The following is a 17,579-nucleotide window of genomic DNA, read 5'->3' as shown; positions in this document are numbered from 1 at the left end:
AATTCTATTTTATATATACCTACACAATAAATCTCTAATTTAAAATTCTTTACCAACATTAAAAAATACGATTAAAATTTTGGAAAGATTAATCCAAAATTGATTTGAACAATTGTCAATGCAATTGAACAAAAAATATATATAATAAAATTGAAACGAATAAACAAATAAAAGATAATTTCGTTGTAGGCCGTCTGATTTGGCGCTGCTTCCGCAAGTTGAACTATTATCTTCCGATAAGCCGAAACTTGATAGTGCCAAACCGACAGTCTTGATTTCCATCGACATTCAAGAAGGGGAAAACGTTAATGACAATTCGCAAAAGGATTGCTCGAGAATAAAGAACCATCGTAAGCAGAATCAAAATTGGCAGATTCAACAACCGTTTTATGTGGACGAGCCAAGATGGATTAATATCTATCCTAACGTGGATGGTTCATACGAGCGTCTAAATAATGCCGATCCTTACATATTGTCACGAGGAAAAAAAATTTTTAGAAAGGATACAGAACAAATGAAAAAGACGGTTGAAGATTACGAATATCCAAGCAGAAGCAAAAGATCGTCAATGAAAAGGCGAGTCAGGAGATCTGTCGTAATGAATGAGAAATCTCATAATAATACAATCACTGACAATCAGGAAGATCAGAAAAAAGAAATAAATTATTATAATTTTGTCCAAGATACAGATTTAAATAATGTTACAATAACAAAAAGTCAAGATGAAAAATCTTACAAAATTGACAAAATCTCTAAAAATAGACAGAGTGAGAAAGATTCTACAAGTTTTGTTCATAATATCTTTATTAAAAAATATCAAAAAGATAAGATAAAAAATGTGATGGAAAGATTACCATATAAATTCAAGTTTATAAAGCAAGATCAAACCTCTGCTAATGATGAAAAAATTATAAATTTTGTTGAACAAAAGCAGAACATACAGCGCGAAGATATGTTCAATCATATTGAAAACAACAGCAAAATCGCGAAAATTAGTCAAGATAAAAAATTTAATAATCGGGAGAGTTTTTTTGCTACTAACATGAATAAGAGAAATAAAAGATCAGTACTACAGAAAAATAAAGATTTCTCCGAAATTCGTAAAAAATATAAGACTCAGAAAATCGACACGAGTTTCGAGAAAAATGTTAAAAAAAATGAAATAGATGTGTACGAGCAGATGAAGAATAAAACTTATAACGAAAAGCTAAATGATTTAGATATGTACAACGATGATACTTTTATTTTAGTTAGCATGAAAAATCAGCTTAACAACAGAACAGAGAGCTTAAATAAAAAAGATATAGATCATAACAAACCCATCGAAAGACCATGGAAAATTCAATATTATGCACATCGTGAAAAATTGGAAAGCGAGGAGGAACCAAGAAATAAGAAGAATGAGCCAGAAATTGATAAGAATGACATCGAAGTAGCAGATTCGCAATTAACAAACAAGTCTGATTCGGAAAGTTCAAGAATAAAAAATTATTTCAATCATCGAAAAAAGCGTAGTGCTTGCGAGATCTGCGAGACTGAACCGCAGCTCCAGGATCAATGGTTAAAGGATATCGAGAGAGAACTTCAAGACTCAATGTCTTTAGAGCGAAGAAACAAGCATAGCGATATTCTGGAGGACTTATCGCTACTTCAGCCTTACGTTATTTCCCGAGGTAAAAAAGCATTGCACGAATTCGAGAACGGTATCTATTCGATGTCGCAATCACGAAACGTGGACGACGCGAATCGTATTGAAGTGACGAGTTTCCCATTAGCGAAATCTTTCCTGAGAATGTTATTAATGTCCAGTTGTAATAACTGCAATATTAATGCGAATCGCTTATCGAACAAGCGATCGCCAAGAAATCAACGCGGTTTCCTTGACGAAATTTTGACAGCATATGATCCATACTATGCAATCAGAGGAAAACGGATAGATAAATTTTTAACCAAAATGCAAAATCAGAAGAACGCCTCATTAAAAACAGATGGAGAACAGTAGATCTTAAAAGACACGTTAAATGAAAACATAATTTCTGACTCCGATAACGCTCGATAAAAAAAGGAAGCACATTGCAAATATTTCTCATTATAGCTCCCTAGGTACTTGATTTGATATGGCAATCTGCGCATTATTTTCCAAATGGCATATGTATATTAAAGCACTATGAATTATAAGACATGTTTCTTAATAATAAAAATAAAATTATCGAAAAGAAATTGCCTATGTAATCTTAGAGCTTTCAAAATGCAAAACTTAAGAAATAGATGTGAAGTTCAGAAAAATCTATGTACGCATTTAATACGCAATTAAATTCATGCTCATATATAACTTATTCATTCGTTTATAAATTGGATTTGTGATATATTTATCATATATATTATATATATCGCCAAATTGGAAAAAAATAGACAAAATAGTGTATAACGAGAAGGAAATGATTTTCAATTGCGATGTATTAAGAGAATAAAAATGAATATATAAATATTAAAAGTTAACTAGTATGTAATTCTAATATGTAATTTATTTCATATCTATGAAAAGATAAGTTAAAGATTAAAGAGGCTTTTGTAATATCTTGTGTGTATGTATATTTCGATTTTTTGACTTGTAATTAATGTATCTATAGATTTATACTATTATTTCTGCAATAATAAATTACAGAACTGACAGTTGCATATCTCTCGAATATTTATAAACAATAATATACTACTTAGAGAAAGCAAAAATATTAAATTGCAGGTAAATATGTAATACTTCACTACATATATTTTTATGTTATGTATTTATGTAAAATATTCTTATTTTATATATTAAAAAATCATATTATTTTTTTCTATATTTTCTTTATTATTATCGTAGAATATAACCTACAAAGCACATCAATTACTAAAAAGCATTCCGTTACTTTATAAGTATTGTAAAGAATACTTTATTTTTCGACAAACATTCTATGTACGTGTGTCACAATAACGATTATTTATAAGAAAACATAAAAAACAAGAATAGAGTTACCTGATTGATATTGATGTTCGCAAAAATTAACACTGGTTGACATTTGCGTAAACCAAGGAGGTTAGGATTGTGACATTTCTATCAAGTCGATAAATTAGAAACCTGACATCTTTCACAGTCCTGCCAAGTTTCGTTTAGTACTGCTATCTACATCCGTTTTAGAGACCACATATAATTACGTAGCCACAACTATTTTTCAACATTGTTGGTAAAATCATCATTTGGTGGGTGTCCATGCTACATCTATAAATTACGGATCGGGAACACGACTCTCGTGTATAATGAAACATATTTCATTATTTTCACGCAATATTGGAATAATTTTATATACATATACTAAATTTGATAAAGAGAAAAAAAGAAACCATGATTAATAATTAAATAATTTGCATGTGTAATATTTAATATTTACTGTTTTAGTTATAAAAACATATCAGCTCTTTTTGGTTTCTCAAAGAGGAATACTATATATGTACATATATATTATAGCGATCTATTGTTATATTAATAATTAATTAATAGTAAATAATTCTTTTTCTTTAAATGTACTGATAAATTTACTCTGACTTAATTCGTAAATAAAGTATTGTTCAACGATCATTTATATAATTAATTCTAACTAATAGAGTGTATAAAATTTCTGTTGCGAATATTAATTTTTTATTACACTGAATTAAACGCAAATGTTTTACGAAAAAAAAATCCCATTTGTAAACATAAGAATATTACGTAAATTTTATTATTATAATATTACGTAATAATTACAAAAATACACGTGTCACGCACATAACTAACATTTAAAAGGTATGTGTCATTAACCCTTTGTATGTTATTTTCGGTGCGCATTAAATATAATTATTATATTACCGCTCATGATAAAGAGTGTTATGTCAATAGTCTTCATTTAATCTCAGCAGCAATATATCAAATGATACGATATTATATACTTTGTTAGATATATGTAATATGATTGATTTTTTACACAACTTTTTGAATGTGTGTAGTTAATAAATTATCTCAAGAAAGATTGCGCTTAAATACTGATAGCGTATTTTTTGCTATATCATCATGTTAAATCATTATCGTATTTAATTGATGGATATCCTACATGTATGTCCTGGATGCCCTTTGGACGTCCTAAGGACATCCTTGTGCTGTCTGGGAATTATCTCAAGAAAGATTGCGCTTAAATACTGATAGCGTATTTGTGCTATATCATCATGTTAAATCATTATCGTATTTAATTGATTAACTTTGATGATATAACTAAGCTTATAACATATATCAATAGATTAGATAACATATTTATATGCTGTAGTAGTTTAAAAAATAAGATATTATAATAAAATAGTTTAAAAAATAAGATTGTCTTAATCATACATTTTTATATTTAATTATGGATATTATTATAGATAATATTGTTAATAATATTTTTTATGTATTAAATCTTTATTATATTTAACTATAATATTCAATTTAGATCAGAAAAATAAGTAAAATTCTTGGAGATCTATCTTAAAAGTTTGCAGATGTTATCACTAATATATGGGTTAACAATTTCAAATAAAAAGTATCAAAGTAATCTCTGCAAACGAATGAGAGAGAGAGAGAGAAAGAGAGAGAAGTGCAGTAGCAATTGCGCAAATACTTGATTGGATAAGTATAGTCGAACGTGAAACCCGACTACGATAGCAAGCAAGTGAAGCAAGAGATATTCGCACTACTTTATTAACCATGTTAAAAAACTTGGTTTTTTATTGTACTTTAATGGGACTCGCGACAATGTCAAATTCGTTGTCGATTTTACTGATACAGCCCGTAGCATCAAGTAGTCATCATATTTGGACGATAAGTCTATTGAAAGGATTACTCCGCAATGGTCATCACGTACACATAGTGAGCATCCATGAACCCAATATCAAGGGTAAACTCGCGCAGAATATGACGTACGCTGTAAGTATATATTACAAGAAATCTATATATATATATATATATAGCTGACGTCTGTCTGTCTGACCGCGAACTACTTCTACATTTATGGACCGATTTTCTCGAAATCGGTACCAAAATTTTGCTAATTTTTCGGGGATGGCTACGATTTTTATATTCTATTATACGTTTTGATATATTCTAGATATTTTTTTTGCCTTTGTCGCAGACTTCCAAAAATTTTGTAGTTATAGTTATTTTGGGAAACCGTACCCGTTTCGCATCGCATTGCATCATGTCATATTACTGTTGCCACTTCACAAATGGTCTTTATATTTTGTATATTCCAGATAGTAATTTTTTCGAAATAAAGTTATTTATGAGAAAATAAGAAGTTTGGATTCGAATGTGAGGTTTATGGCGATCGAATCGCACATTATGAACTTTTTATGGCACATAGCATCCGCCAAACTATAGAAATCATCCACATAGAAGTTATATGATTGTAGAATGAGAGTGTCATTGCCTGTATCGTATCAACGATAACGCGTCGTCCGCGCGGCATCAAAAATCACGAGCTCGGTTCGTGCACGGGTGTTAGATAACCGGTCATTATTGATTGGTCCTGCTCGAGGTCAGATTATCTTCCTCCCAAGGATCGATTTCTTTTCAAACGACTCGAAACTTCCGTTCAGGCTCAAACGGAGACAGTTTCCTATTCGAGTGTCATTTGCTATGACAATTAATAAATCTCAGGGACAAACTTTACAAAAAGTTGGAATTTATCTGCCACATCCCGTATTTGCTCATGGACAACTCTATGTATCATTCTCTAGAGCAACCAAAAGGGGAAGTGTCAAAGTTAAGATTGATAAGCTCAGCAATCAAGGACATCTTATTGAGGGAGATCCTAAATCTTTTACGACAAATGTCGTATACCGAGAGGTTTTGTAAATTGATGAGTTATAAAATTGTATGAGAGCCAACAATGGCAGGTCAGCGGTGGATACTTCAGCCTTAAAAAAATAATATATTCTAAATAGCGGGTAAATAATGGGGTTCTTTTATTTGAAAAGGGTATAAATTTTTATTCATAATACAGACTGACACACATAGACACTAAACTATATAATGTTAAACTGGCCTTTAGATTGCTATGTCGCAAAAAGGAACAAGATTGTCAGTTTTGACCTGAGGCAGTCGTGTATAGAGAGGGTTATTAGTGAGTGAGGATCCCACACTACCCCGCCACACCTGGTGGCGGGGTGTATATAACGTATTTTTCCCTCTCTTGCAAAAAAAAAAAAAAAAAATGTACTTCCGCGGGTAGCGTGGGCTTAAAGCTAGTCTGAATATATTCTAGATAAAGCTATTATTTTCAGCAAGTAACATCATTACGCATTACATATTCATTTTGCTCCACTATTATTTAGATATTATTTAAACGTCAAATTAATACAGCAACCATGCGGCTTTACATAATTATTGTTTCCTGAGATCACACGTGCTGCTTTTCATCTTATGTAATAAAGAATATTTATGATTTTCAGGTTTTTGGTGATATAATGAAAGAATTGGCCGAATCTAAGGATTATGATCCAAATGAATGGGAAAAATTGGGTGTAATTGAAGGAATATACTTTTTATATAATTGGGGAATATCTTTTTGTGAAAAAACGATAGCAATTAAAGAAGCGAAGGAACTTTTGGAAATGATAAAAAACGTTGAATTTGATGTTATAGTAATTGATGTTACTGTATATCAATGTTTATACGGATTGTGGGAGGTAAGAATAAACAATCTAATGTGTGTATATTGTATATAAACTGTGATTTAAATTAGATAAATATGATTAAATATAATTTCTCAATTAATAATAATAATAATAATAATAATAATAATAATAATAATATATATACAGATTACATTGATATACTACTTACAATTTGAGAATAAATTGATATTAAAATAGATACCATATTTCTTTTAGAGACAGAATTAGGCTTTTCTATATGATTCATAAACACGAGAAAAAGTATCACTCTACATACTAGATAGTTTTTAGGTTGCTAAAGGCAAACCGCCTATAGTAGGCTTTATTCCATACGGTCCTGCACCTTGGCTCAAGCATTACATCGGTGGTACCAATTATCCGACTGTCCGATCTTATGTATCTGCAACTTATGCGAGACCCAAAGGTCTGTGGCAGAAAACGTGGAATACTCTTTATTACATCGTGGATGATCTGCTTCGACAATATTACTATATGCCAATCTCTCAACAAATTGCTGAAAAATACATAGGACACAAAATCAAGCCGTTACATGAGCTAGAAAAAAATATTTCTATCTTATTAATCAATACTTATTCTACATTTGAACCTGGGATCCCATTGCCACCAAACGCCATAGAGATTGGGGGATTGAATGCTCAAATCGACGAAATACGAACTGCTGACGAGGAAATCGAAACATATCCCGATGTAAGAGTGAATATTTTCATTATTTAAGAACTAGTAAAAAATAACAAAATACTATCAAAATTGAATATCCTAAAGAAATAAAACTGATCAAAATTTTATCTTGAATTAAAATTTATCATTGATCTATGCATATATATAAAATTTTGATGTATATTTTTGTATTGCATATACAGAATATTTTGAAAAAAAATTATTATTAATAGCGATAGTATTTTTGGTAAATAGAGAGAGAGAGTAAATAGTCGTTTATTACTGCCCAGAATTAACCAAATCTTTTAAACGTTTAATCATTTATAATTGGATAAAGCAATAATAAACACATTACATACAAGCACATTACATACCATTTAAAAAATTTTTATCATTTAATCATGAATTAATCAATAAGTTAAAGAGCACTGCTATTATTCCACTGAATTCATAAATGTCAATATATTTATTCATAATTATTTATTTTAACAGTCATATCACAAAATCATAGGAAAGTCACGTAAAGTCTTTTAACTAGATTCATAAAATTCATAATGGAAGCTGTTAGCCTTTTTGCTTAAATATAATTTATTTTGTATTTATGACTGATTGATATAAATGAATTGACGTAAGTGAATGCATATTTTGTATATCATCGAAATGTTGTCATTTTATCGTTATACATCTTGCAGAACATACGCGAATTTCTTGATGGAGCAGATAACGGAGCTATTGTAATATCGTTGGGAACAAATGTGAACTGGAAATCTATCGGATTAGATAAACTTAAGGCTGTCATACAGGCTCTATCGAAACTCAAACAACGAGCACTTTGGAAGCTAGATGTTGAACTGCCATCTCAACTGCCGAGTAATATAATGATTGTGAAGTGGATGCCCCAAAATAAAATTTTGAGTATGTTTTACAATTTATTAGAATATTAGAAGATACAAAAAATACGAGATTCAATATTCTTGTTTATAACTATTATTTATAATTAGCTATTATTTTATATATATATTTGTCTAAATGTCTATATTTTTAAATTTTGATTTGTTTTTGTTAGTGATTGGAGTATTAATTTATAAAATCCTATGAGAGTGTTTCTAGATGATAACATTTTTTTAAAAAGAGCATTTGTAGAATGTGTTTTACAATTTCAAAAACCACTTGCTTTCAATATGGAGAACACTGATAGCTCTTTATTATTTAAATCACTTTTGTATTTTTCTACGAAAAATAGTGCACAATAGACTTATACAATCATGTGCACATAATTATTTTTTGAATTAACTTGTCCTCTCTGTAGTTCTCTAGTATGGAATTTTTCACGGTTCTTTCTGTAATTGCTTGATAAAAAATATGATTTTCAAAATATATATGATGCCATTAGTTCTTTGTACATTAAACGAATTCATCAAATTATCATATCTCTTAGAAACTTTCTCTATGATAAAATCAATTTTTATTATAATACTAAATATTTATTTTTTATTTGAGAATAATTTGCAAGCGTCAGAAAGTGTGCTCATTGCAATTGTTAATTATATTAACTTAATAAAGAATTCGATTTTTTTAATCTCATGATAATAGAGAAAATAAAAATTTATTATAATATACATTTATCTTTAGCTCACAAGAATGTAAAGGCAATCTGGACGCACGGTGGTCTTCTCAGCACACACGAAGCCATCTGGCATGGTGTGCCAATAATTGGAATGCCATTTTTTACGGATCAGAGGTACAATATGGCATTACTACTACAAAAAGATGTTGCTGTACGGTTGGACGTTAATACTTTATCCACAGAGTCCGTATTAGATGCGTTTGAAAAGATACTATACAATGAAAGGTATGATATTTGAATCCTGGTGTTAATAATTTTATTTTGTTTCATATTTATATAAGTATATGTGTCATTTTAAAAGTAAATTTTGCTAATATCTTAATAATTATTTTCCGGAATATAAATATAAAAAAATAATTATTTAAAATAATAGAGTATAAGTATAAAAAAATTATTATAACAATAACAGTCTAAAATAATATATAATTTTTAGTATTTTATCATATTTTATTCTGCATTTAATTAATACGCGCCATCAATTTATATAATGTTACTAATGATAAAATATTTCTTGTACAGTTATACAAAAAATATGAAACAATTATCAAATGAATTTCGGGATCGGCCAATGCCACCATTAGATTTAGCAGTTTGGTGGATCGAATACGCTGCCCGCCATCCACGTGGAAATTTAGGATCTCCGCTTAGATTCCAAAGCTGGATGGAACAGAACCTAATCGATGTCTACGCATTCTTATTCTTTAATCTTATCATAATATTGATGATCGTATTTTTTGTATTTAAAAAATTATTTAGTTTTTGTTGTAATCGTGTATATACCGCATCTAAATTGCAGAAAAGCAAACAAATGTAATCCATTCAAATATTAATAATAAGAATGTATTAATAATAAGTGTGTATTAAAATAATAATATTAATAAGTGTCGTACATAATTAATTTAGTTTATTAATTTGTTAATTTAAGAAAAGAAAATTTGTGTTTTGATAATTGAGAGTGTTTCTAGATGATAACATTTTTTTAAAAAGAGCATTTGTAGAATGTGTTTTACAATTTCAAAAACCACTTGCTTTCAATATGGAGAACACTGATAGCTCTTTATTATTTAAATCACTTTTGTATTTTTCTACGAAAAATAGTGCACAATAGACTTATACAATCATGTGCACATAATTATTTTTTGAATTAACTTGTCCTCTCTGTAGTTCTCTAGTATGGAATTTTTCACGGTTCTTTCTGTAATTGCTTGATAAAAAATATGATTTTCAAAATATATATGATGCCATTAGTTCTTTGTACATTAAACGAATTCATCAAATTATCATATCTCTTAGAAACTTTCTCTATGATAAAATCAATTTTTATTATAATACTAAATATTTATTTTTTATTTGAGAATAATTTGCAAGCGTCAGAAAGTGTGCTCATTGCAATTGTTAATTATATTAACTTAATAAAGAATTCGATTTTTTTAATCTCATGATAATTGAGAAAATAAAAATTTATTATAATATACATTTATCTTTAGCTCACAAGAATGTAAAGGCAATCTGGACGCACGGTGGTCTTCTCAGCACACACGAAGCCATCTGGCATGGTGTGCCAATAATTGGAATGCCATTTTTTACGGATCAGAGGTACAATATGGCATTACTACTACAAAAAGATGTTGCTGTACGGTTGGACGTTAATACTTTATCCACAGAGTCCGTATTAGATGCGTTTGAAAAGATACTATACAATGAAAGGTATGATATTTGAATCCTGGTGTTAATAATTTTATTTTGTTTCATATTTATATAAGTATATGTGTCATTTTAAAAGTAAATTTTGCTAATATCTTAATAATTATTTTCCGGGATGTCTACGCATTCTTATTCTTTAATCTTATCATAATATTGATGATCGTATTTTTTGTATTTAAAAAATTATTTAGTTTTTGTTGTAATCGTGTATATACCGCATCTAAATTGCAGAAAAGCAAACAAATGTAATCCATTCAAATATTAATAATAAGAATGTATTAATAATAAGTGTGTATTAAAATAATAATATTAATAAGTGTCGTACATAATTAATTTAGTTTATTAATTTGTTAATTTAAGAAAAGAAAATTTGTGTTTTGATAATTGTAAGATTAATCACGACTTCCAAAAAAGTTAGTTATGGATAACATTCGTACACCATCATTATTTTTATTATTATGATTAGTTTGAAATGATTAGACAAGAGAGAGATAATGACTAATATTAATAAAAGCAGACTAATATTAATAAAAATAGCTATTTTTTTGTAGTTTTTGCTTTATTCTCTACAATAGACTGATCCACATATCATACTCCGTCCAGCTAGAGACTACCATGGATCACCATCTACCACTACGGACCATGTATCGGACGAAAATTCGTCCGTTTCGGACAGATTTCCGCCCTAGAAACCCCTTTTCACATCGCCGTATTGCTTTTTTTTCTTTTTTGCCAGTAAAGTGCTCACAAAATCTAAAATTCTCCAAATATGAACAATTTCTAATAAAAATATGTTATTATTATTAATTATCTCGTAAATCATAAATATTCAGCTGTGTAATTTAAATATATTACAACGATTTTGATTTTTTTTATATCACATTGAAATTATAATTGGGCTCAAGCGTACCATATTTACATATATATACGGTACCGAGTAACGCGCCACGCTCTCCCCACTTTGCCCGCCTATGCGCAAACCCGTCAGCGCTTATGTGTGGTTCTGGGTGGTAGGGTAGTGGTAGTGGTAAGTGGTAGTGTGGTTGTGGTAGTTCTCTCGCTGGGCTGCGTCGAGAATGTTATCCACGTGTACCGAGCGTCGTTCTATCTTTGTTATTTACTGAAAATTGAACAAAGATAGAATGACGCTCGTGTGCACACGGGTGATGTTCTCGAACGCGGCCCTAGATCTAGATACTAGATCAGCTGGATGGAGCATCTACTAACCTTGATTCTCGATTCCCCCCACTCAATCCTGTTTCAGTTAAAGAATGGTAATCAATCAATTAAATCAACTGGTAGATTGAGTAACAGTCAATCGCGAATGTCGATTGCAAGAGCAAGCAAGAAAAGCATCTCCGTGTTACTTTGTTTTAATCATGTCGAAACCCTTGTTTGTTTATTGTATTTTAATGGGATTTGTAGCAGTATCGAATTCGCTGTCGATTTTACTGATAGAAGCTCTTCCATCACCTAGCCATCATCTATGGACGATGAATCTGGCGAAAGGATTGCTCCGCAAAGGACATCATGTACACGCAGTGAGCATCCAGGAAACTAAAATCAAAGGTAAACTTGGACAGAATCTAACGTACGCGGTAAGTATATATCGGGGTGTTATTACGCACAATCTTGGCTTGGCGCGAGACACTGCCGTGACTCTTGATTATAAGATTTCAAAATATTTCAAATAAATCAATTATTTCTAGCGCACAAAATAAATAGTTTAGTTTTTATATAATTTACATAATTTATAAGTAGTTTATAATTTTTACATTATCTGCATATGTGCAACAGAAGAATGCTGCCTATTTATTGCATAATAATTGTATATATATGTGTATGTGTGATGATACACACGTTATGTTATATCATTACACTATACATTGCTTCAGTATCAGAACAGAAGAATTAACTCTGTCTTAAAGCTGTTATATAATAATCAGCATTTCAATCCTGATATTTCACAGATCACTGATTAAAAAGTTTTTATATGATTATTTACTTATACAGAAAAATTAACTCATTATTGTAAATTATAAATTAGATAACATAGTTATTTTGATTTAAGAAAACAAAAGATGTATAATTAAAAAAAATTAAAATAAGATTAAATATACATATATACGTATACATATAGAAGAATAAAAATGTAAAATATAAAATATTCTTTTTTTTTCTCTATATCTAATAAACGAAAATCTATTAACGAAGAGAAAAAAGAAGAAGAAAATGCTATTTAAACATACATTAAATGTAAGCAGCAATCATATATTTTATTATTTAAAGCAACCGGCCTTATCTAAGATGATGTTTCCTTATCTAAAATGAGCACATCTCTTTTTTTTATTTCTGTATACTATAATATTTATTATTTTCAGGTTTTCGACGATATAATGAAAGACATGCATGATGACGAGGATTATAAACCAAATGAATGGGAACAGTATAGTGTATTCTATATGACATACTTTATATATGAATGGGCGACATATGTATCTGAGAAAATAATAGAAACTGAAGCAGCGAAGGAACTTTTGGAAATGATCAAAAAGGTCGAATTTGATGTCATAGTGCAAGACATTACGATACCTGAATGCTTATATGGATTGTGGGAGGTAAATATAAAGATTCTATTAATGTGTGTAAATATCATTTGCTATTTTTGCACTATTATTAGAATAATAATATAATATAAATGTACAATTAATAATTTATATATACAGAATATGTTGATATATTTTAGTTACTAACAGTATCAATTACGAGATTACATTATAATTTAAAGTATGTTTATTCATTATTTCTTTAAGGCAATTTAATATCTCTTCTTACAGTTTTATAATTTTTATTATATCTATCTTAGCAAATTAATTTTAAAAGCAAATTACATTAAAATCAAATTAAATGAAGAATGAGGTTTCGTTTTTCAGAAAGTCACAAATTTTCTTTTAACTTAATTCACATATAGAAATCTTTATTATTAGCTATTCATAATTTGAAGTAAACCATATTTTAAAATAAAACTTTTCTATAATTAAATCTTTCTAATAAACATGAGAGAATGTGTCTACAGGATTCTGTACAGATAGTTGTTTTCAGGTTGCTAAAGGCAAGCCGCCTGTAGTAGGCTATGTTCCGTTCGGTTCTGCACCCTGGTTGAAGCATCACATTGGAGGCCCCCATTATCCAACTGTTCGATCTTACCCATATAAAGATCTTGCAAAACCCATAAATCTATGGGAAAGAACGTTGAATGCTCTTTATTATATCGTGGACGATCTCGTCCGACAATATTACTACATGCCAACTTCTCAACAAATAACTGAGCGATACATAGGTCACAAGATTAGGGCGTTAAGTGAAATAGAAAAGAATATTTCCATCATATTAGTCAATACTTATTCTACGTTTGAACCTGGGATTCCATTGCCGCCAAACGTCATAGAGATTGGAGGATTGCATGCTCAAAGCGTGCAACGAATTGCTGACGAGGAACCCGTAACATATCCCGATGTAAGAGTGAATATTTTCACTATTTAAGAATTAGTAAAAATAGTAGGAAAATATTATCAAAAACAATGAAACATAGCAAAAAAATTCTCTTTTTCAGAAATTTATCTTGATTTAAAACTTATCATTGATTTGTGCACACACATACAATTTTTATTTATATTTTTTTATTGTATATACAAGAACATTGTGAAAAATAGTCTTATTAACAGCGAAATTTTTTGGTAAATGGTAGATAGTTATTTATTATTGTCCACGAAATTAATAAGATATTTTTAATGAATAATCATTTATAGTCAGCTATAACTGAGCAATAATAAACAACTGTCAATTTTAAACAAAAACTACATACTATTTTAAACATTTTAATCATTGTATAAGTAAGCAATCTCTTATGTGTGTGATATTCAATATACTATTCCACAATATGTAATTTGCAAATAAGAATTAATATAAGTTAAAATAGAAAGTACAGCTATTATTTGTAAATAGTAATATACACATTCTTTCAAGTATTTGTGATTGATTGACATAATGTAACATGTACATATTATAATATATTGTCGAAATATTTTTATTTTACCGTTATATATTGCAGAATATACGTGAATTTCTCGATGGTGCAGAAAACGGAGCTGTTATAATATCGTTGGGAACAAATGTAAAGTGGAAATCTATCGGACTAGATAAACTTAAGGCTGTCACATTAGCTCTATCGAATCTCAAGCAACGAGTACTTTGGAAGTTAGACATTGAACTACCATTTCAAATGCCGAATAATACGATGATTCTGAAATGGATGCCCCAAAATGAAATTTTGAGTATGTTTTAAAATTCACTAATAGATACGAAAAATGCGCGATTCGATATTCTTGTTTGCAACTATTACTTATAATTAGATATTATTTTTTATATATTTTTTTTTTAATATTCTATTTAAATATTAATTTATTTTTATTAGTGATTTAAACATTAATTTATACAATTAGCGTTTTTAGATATTATATGTTTTATAATCATAGAAATAACTTAGTTTTAATACCATATTGGCTTAAATTATTATTTAAATTACCATTGTATTTTTCTAACAAAGTAATGCGATAGATTGACATGAACATGTGCACGTAATTATTTTGTAAATTAAGTAAGGTTTTCTTTTTGTTTGTTGTATGATCTTCTCTATAATTGATTATCAAAACATCCTATTTTTTAAATGAATACGCTATCATTACTTCTTGGTTTAAATTTATCAAAAGTTATCATATTTCTTCTGAGATTTCTACGATAAAATTATTTTTTTTATAATAATAAGTACATGTTTTATTTGAAAATAATTTGCAAATGACACAATGCTTATTGCAAAATTATATTAATTTAATAAAGGATAATTTACAACTAACAAAATGTTTGCATTGATATCAGATTGTGGCTTTCTTTATTATAATAACTTGAAAGAGTTAAAACTTATTATAATATATATTTGTATTCAGATCACAAAAATGTAAAAGCCATCTGGACACACGGTGGTCTTCTCAGTACATATGAAGCCATTTGGAAAGGTGTGCCAATGGTTGCAATGCCATTTTTTGCGGATCAGAAATTCAATGTGGCATTATTAGTACATAAAGGTGTTGCTATACGATTGAACATTGATACTTTATCTACAGAGTCCATATTAGATGCATTTGAAAAAATACTTTACAATGAAAGGTATGATATTTGAATATTTCCCTATGGTGTGTAATGTTATTTTTTATATATTTATATTTTGTTAATAAATTTTCCAATATCTTGATACAATAATTATCATGCAAATAGTAAATATAAAAATAATTTAATATGATATATAGTAACATAGTGTAAAAGTAAAATGCAAATATAAGTAAATACAAGTATAGTAAATAAAATAATAATATAGTATAAGTAAAAAATGTTATTATAACAATAATTTCTTACAATATTTGTTTAGAATTTAATTTTTTTTATTTAAATGCGTTTTATTATATTTTGTTCTACATTTAATTAAGATGCGGCGAAATTTTTATAACGTTACTAATGATAAAAAATTCTTCATGCAGTTATACAAAAAATATGAAACAATTATCAAGTGAATGTCGGGATCGACCAGTACCGCCGTTAGATTCGGCGATTTGGTGGATCGAATACGCCGCACGCCATCCACGTGGAAGTTTAGGATCTCCGCTTAGATTCCAAAGCTGGATGGAACAGAACCTAATCGATGTCTACGCATTCTTATTCTTTAATCTTATCATAATATTGATGGTCGTATTTTTCGTATTTAAAAAATTATTTAGTTTTTGTCGTAATCGTGTATATACCGCATCTAAATTACAAAAGAGCAAACAAATGTAGTCTATTCAAATATAAATGATAAATATTGCAATTACTTATTGTTAATTTAAGAAAATAAAATTAATATATTAATATAAATATAGATAAAATAATGTGTTATTTATAAGTATTAATATGTACATAAAATATCATACTTATATGTGTGCATATATACATTAATATAGTATTAGTTATGTACATATAAATATTATATAATTAATACTAAATTTTTACAATTACATGTATATGAATTAATTAATATTATAATGTAAGCGGTTTTATATTAGCAAAATTTTGTAAATCCTGAGTACAAGATACTAATAATATTTAATTATGTATGATACTTGAATAATATTTTACATTTTAAACTTAAAATATAACTGCTCATGAAGTTATTGATGACGATACTACGTTTCCTCCTGTTGAGAATGTTTTAATAATAAAATATTTTTATTCTATTTCTGGTTGAGATTGTATTCATTAGTATAAAATGAAACAAGAATAATTCTTTCTAAATGAACAGTGATGTTACTTCGAAAATTGTTCCGTTAATGGAGATTGAAAGATTCTATTCCCCAAAATGAAGTTTGATTATGCGGTAATTCTTTTTTTTCATTTGGTTTCTGGCTTTTTTCCTTTTGTCGGGGATAGGCAAAAACGATTTTTCGGCATATTGATCCGAAGAAGACACGCACACTTCGAGGATTACTTCGATTTTATTATTTCTTTCAATCTGTACTGACCTATCCCTCAGTATTTTCACAGTCGTATTCTTTACCCTTTCCATCTATTTACGAGCTGAGCGAACAATCCTGCTAAAACGATTCCGGTTAGATGATGTCATTCCTTCTATCCAATGGACGCGATACCATAGAAAAAGGCAGATCTAAGGGGCGATTTTTTTTGCAATAAACTGTGAGTACCAAGAAGCAAGAATACGATTTTCTGAGGATATATGATTAAGATAAACGTAATAAAATGATAT

The 17,579-nt window shown here is 28.8% G+C and overlaps 2 protein-coding genes and 2 pseudogenes across 3 annotated transcripts in view; 3 read left to right on the top strand and 1 right to left on the bottom strand.

Moving 5' to 3' along the window:
* The window catches only part of LOC115246121 (uncharacterized protein PF13_0277-like), a 5,245-nt gene extending 2,242 nt beyond the window's left edge, over nucleotides 1–3,003 (top strand). For both annotated transcript variants that reach the window (XM_029824750.1, XM_029824749.1), the window contains one exon: nucleotides 190–3,003. In XM_029824750.1, coding sequence (XP_029680610.1) covers nucleotides 190–2,002 — 1,813 coding nt within the window. In that variant the 3' untranslated portion in view covers nucleotides 2,003–3,003. The remainder of the gene's footprint in view (nucleotides 1–189) is intronic.
* Nucleotides 1–3,119, bottom strand: part of LOC115246125 (COMM domain-containing protein 4) — a 7,478-nt gene extending 4,359 nt beyond the window's left edge. The window contains exon 1 of the mRNA XM_029824751.1: nucleotides 3,017–3,119. The gene's annotated coding sequence lies outside the window, so the exon portion shown is untranslated. The remainder of the gene's footprint in view (nucleotides 1–3,016) is intronic.
* A 1,539-nt stretch (nucleotides 3,120–4,658) lies between these two features.
* Nucleotides 4,659–9,810, top strand: LOC115246124 (annotated as a pseudogene).
* Nucleotides 9,811–11,736: 1,926 nt separating this feature from the next.
* On the top strand, nucleotides 11,737–16,594 carry LOC115246123 (annotated as a pseudogene).
* Nucleotides 16,595–17,579: the final 985 nt, after the last annotated feature.

The sequence above is a fragment of the Formica exsecta genome, unplaced genomic scaffold (assembly GCF_003651465.1).
Source record: "Formica exsecta isolate Colony F162 unplaced genomic scaffold, ASM365146v1 scaffold1387, whole genome shotgun sequence".
In the NCBI taxonomy this organism is placed as follows: Eukaryota; Metazoa; Arthropoda; class Insecta; order Hymenoptera; family Formicidae; genus Formica; species Formica exsecta.
Note: the sequence above shows the minus strand (reverse complement) of the source record. Positions and strands in the feature narration are given on the sequence as shown.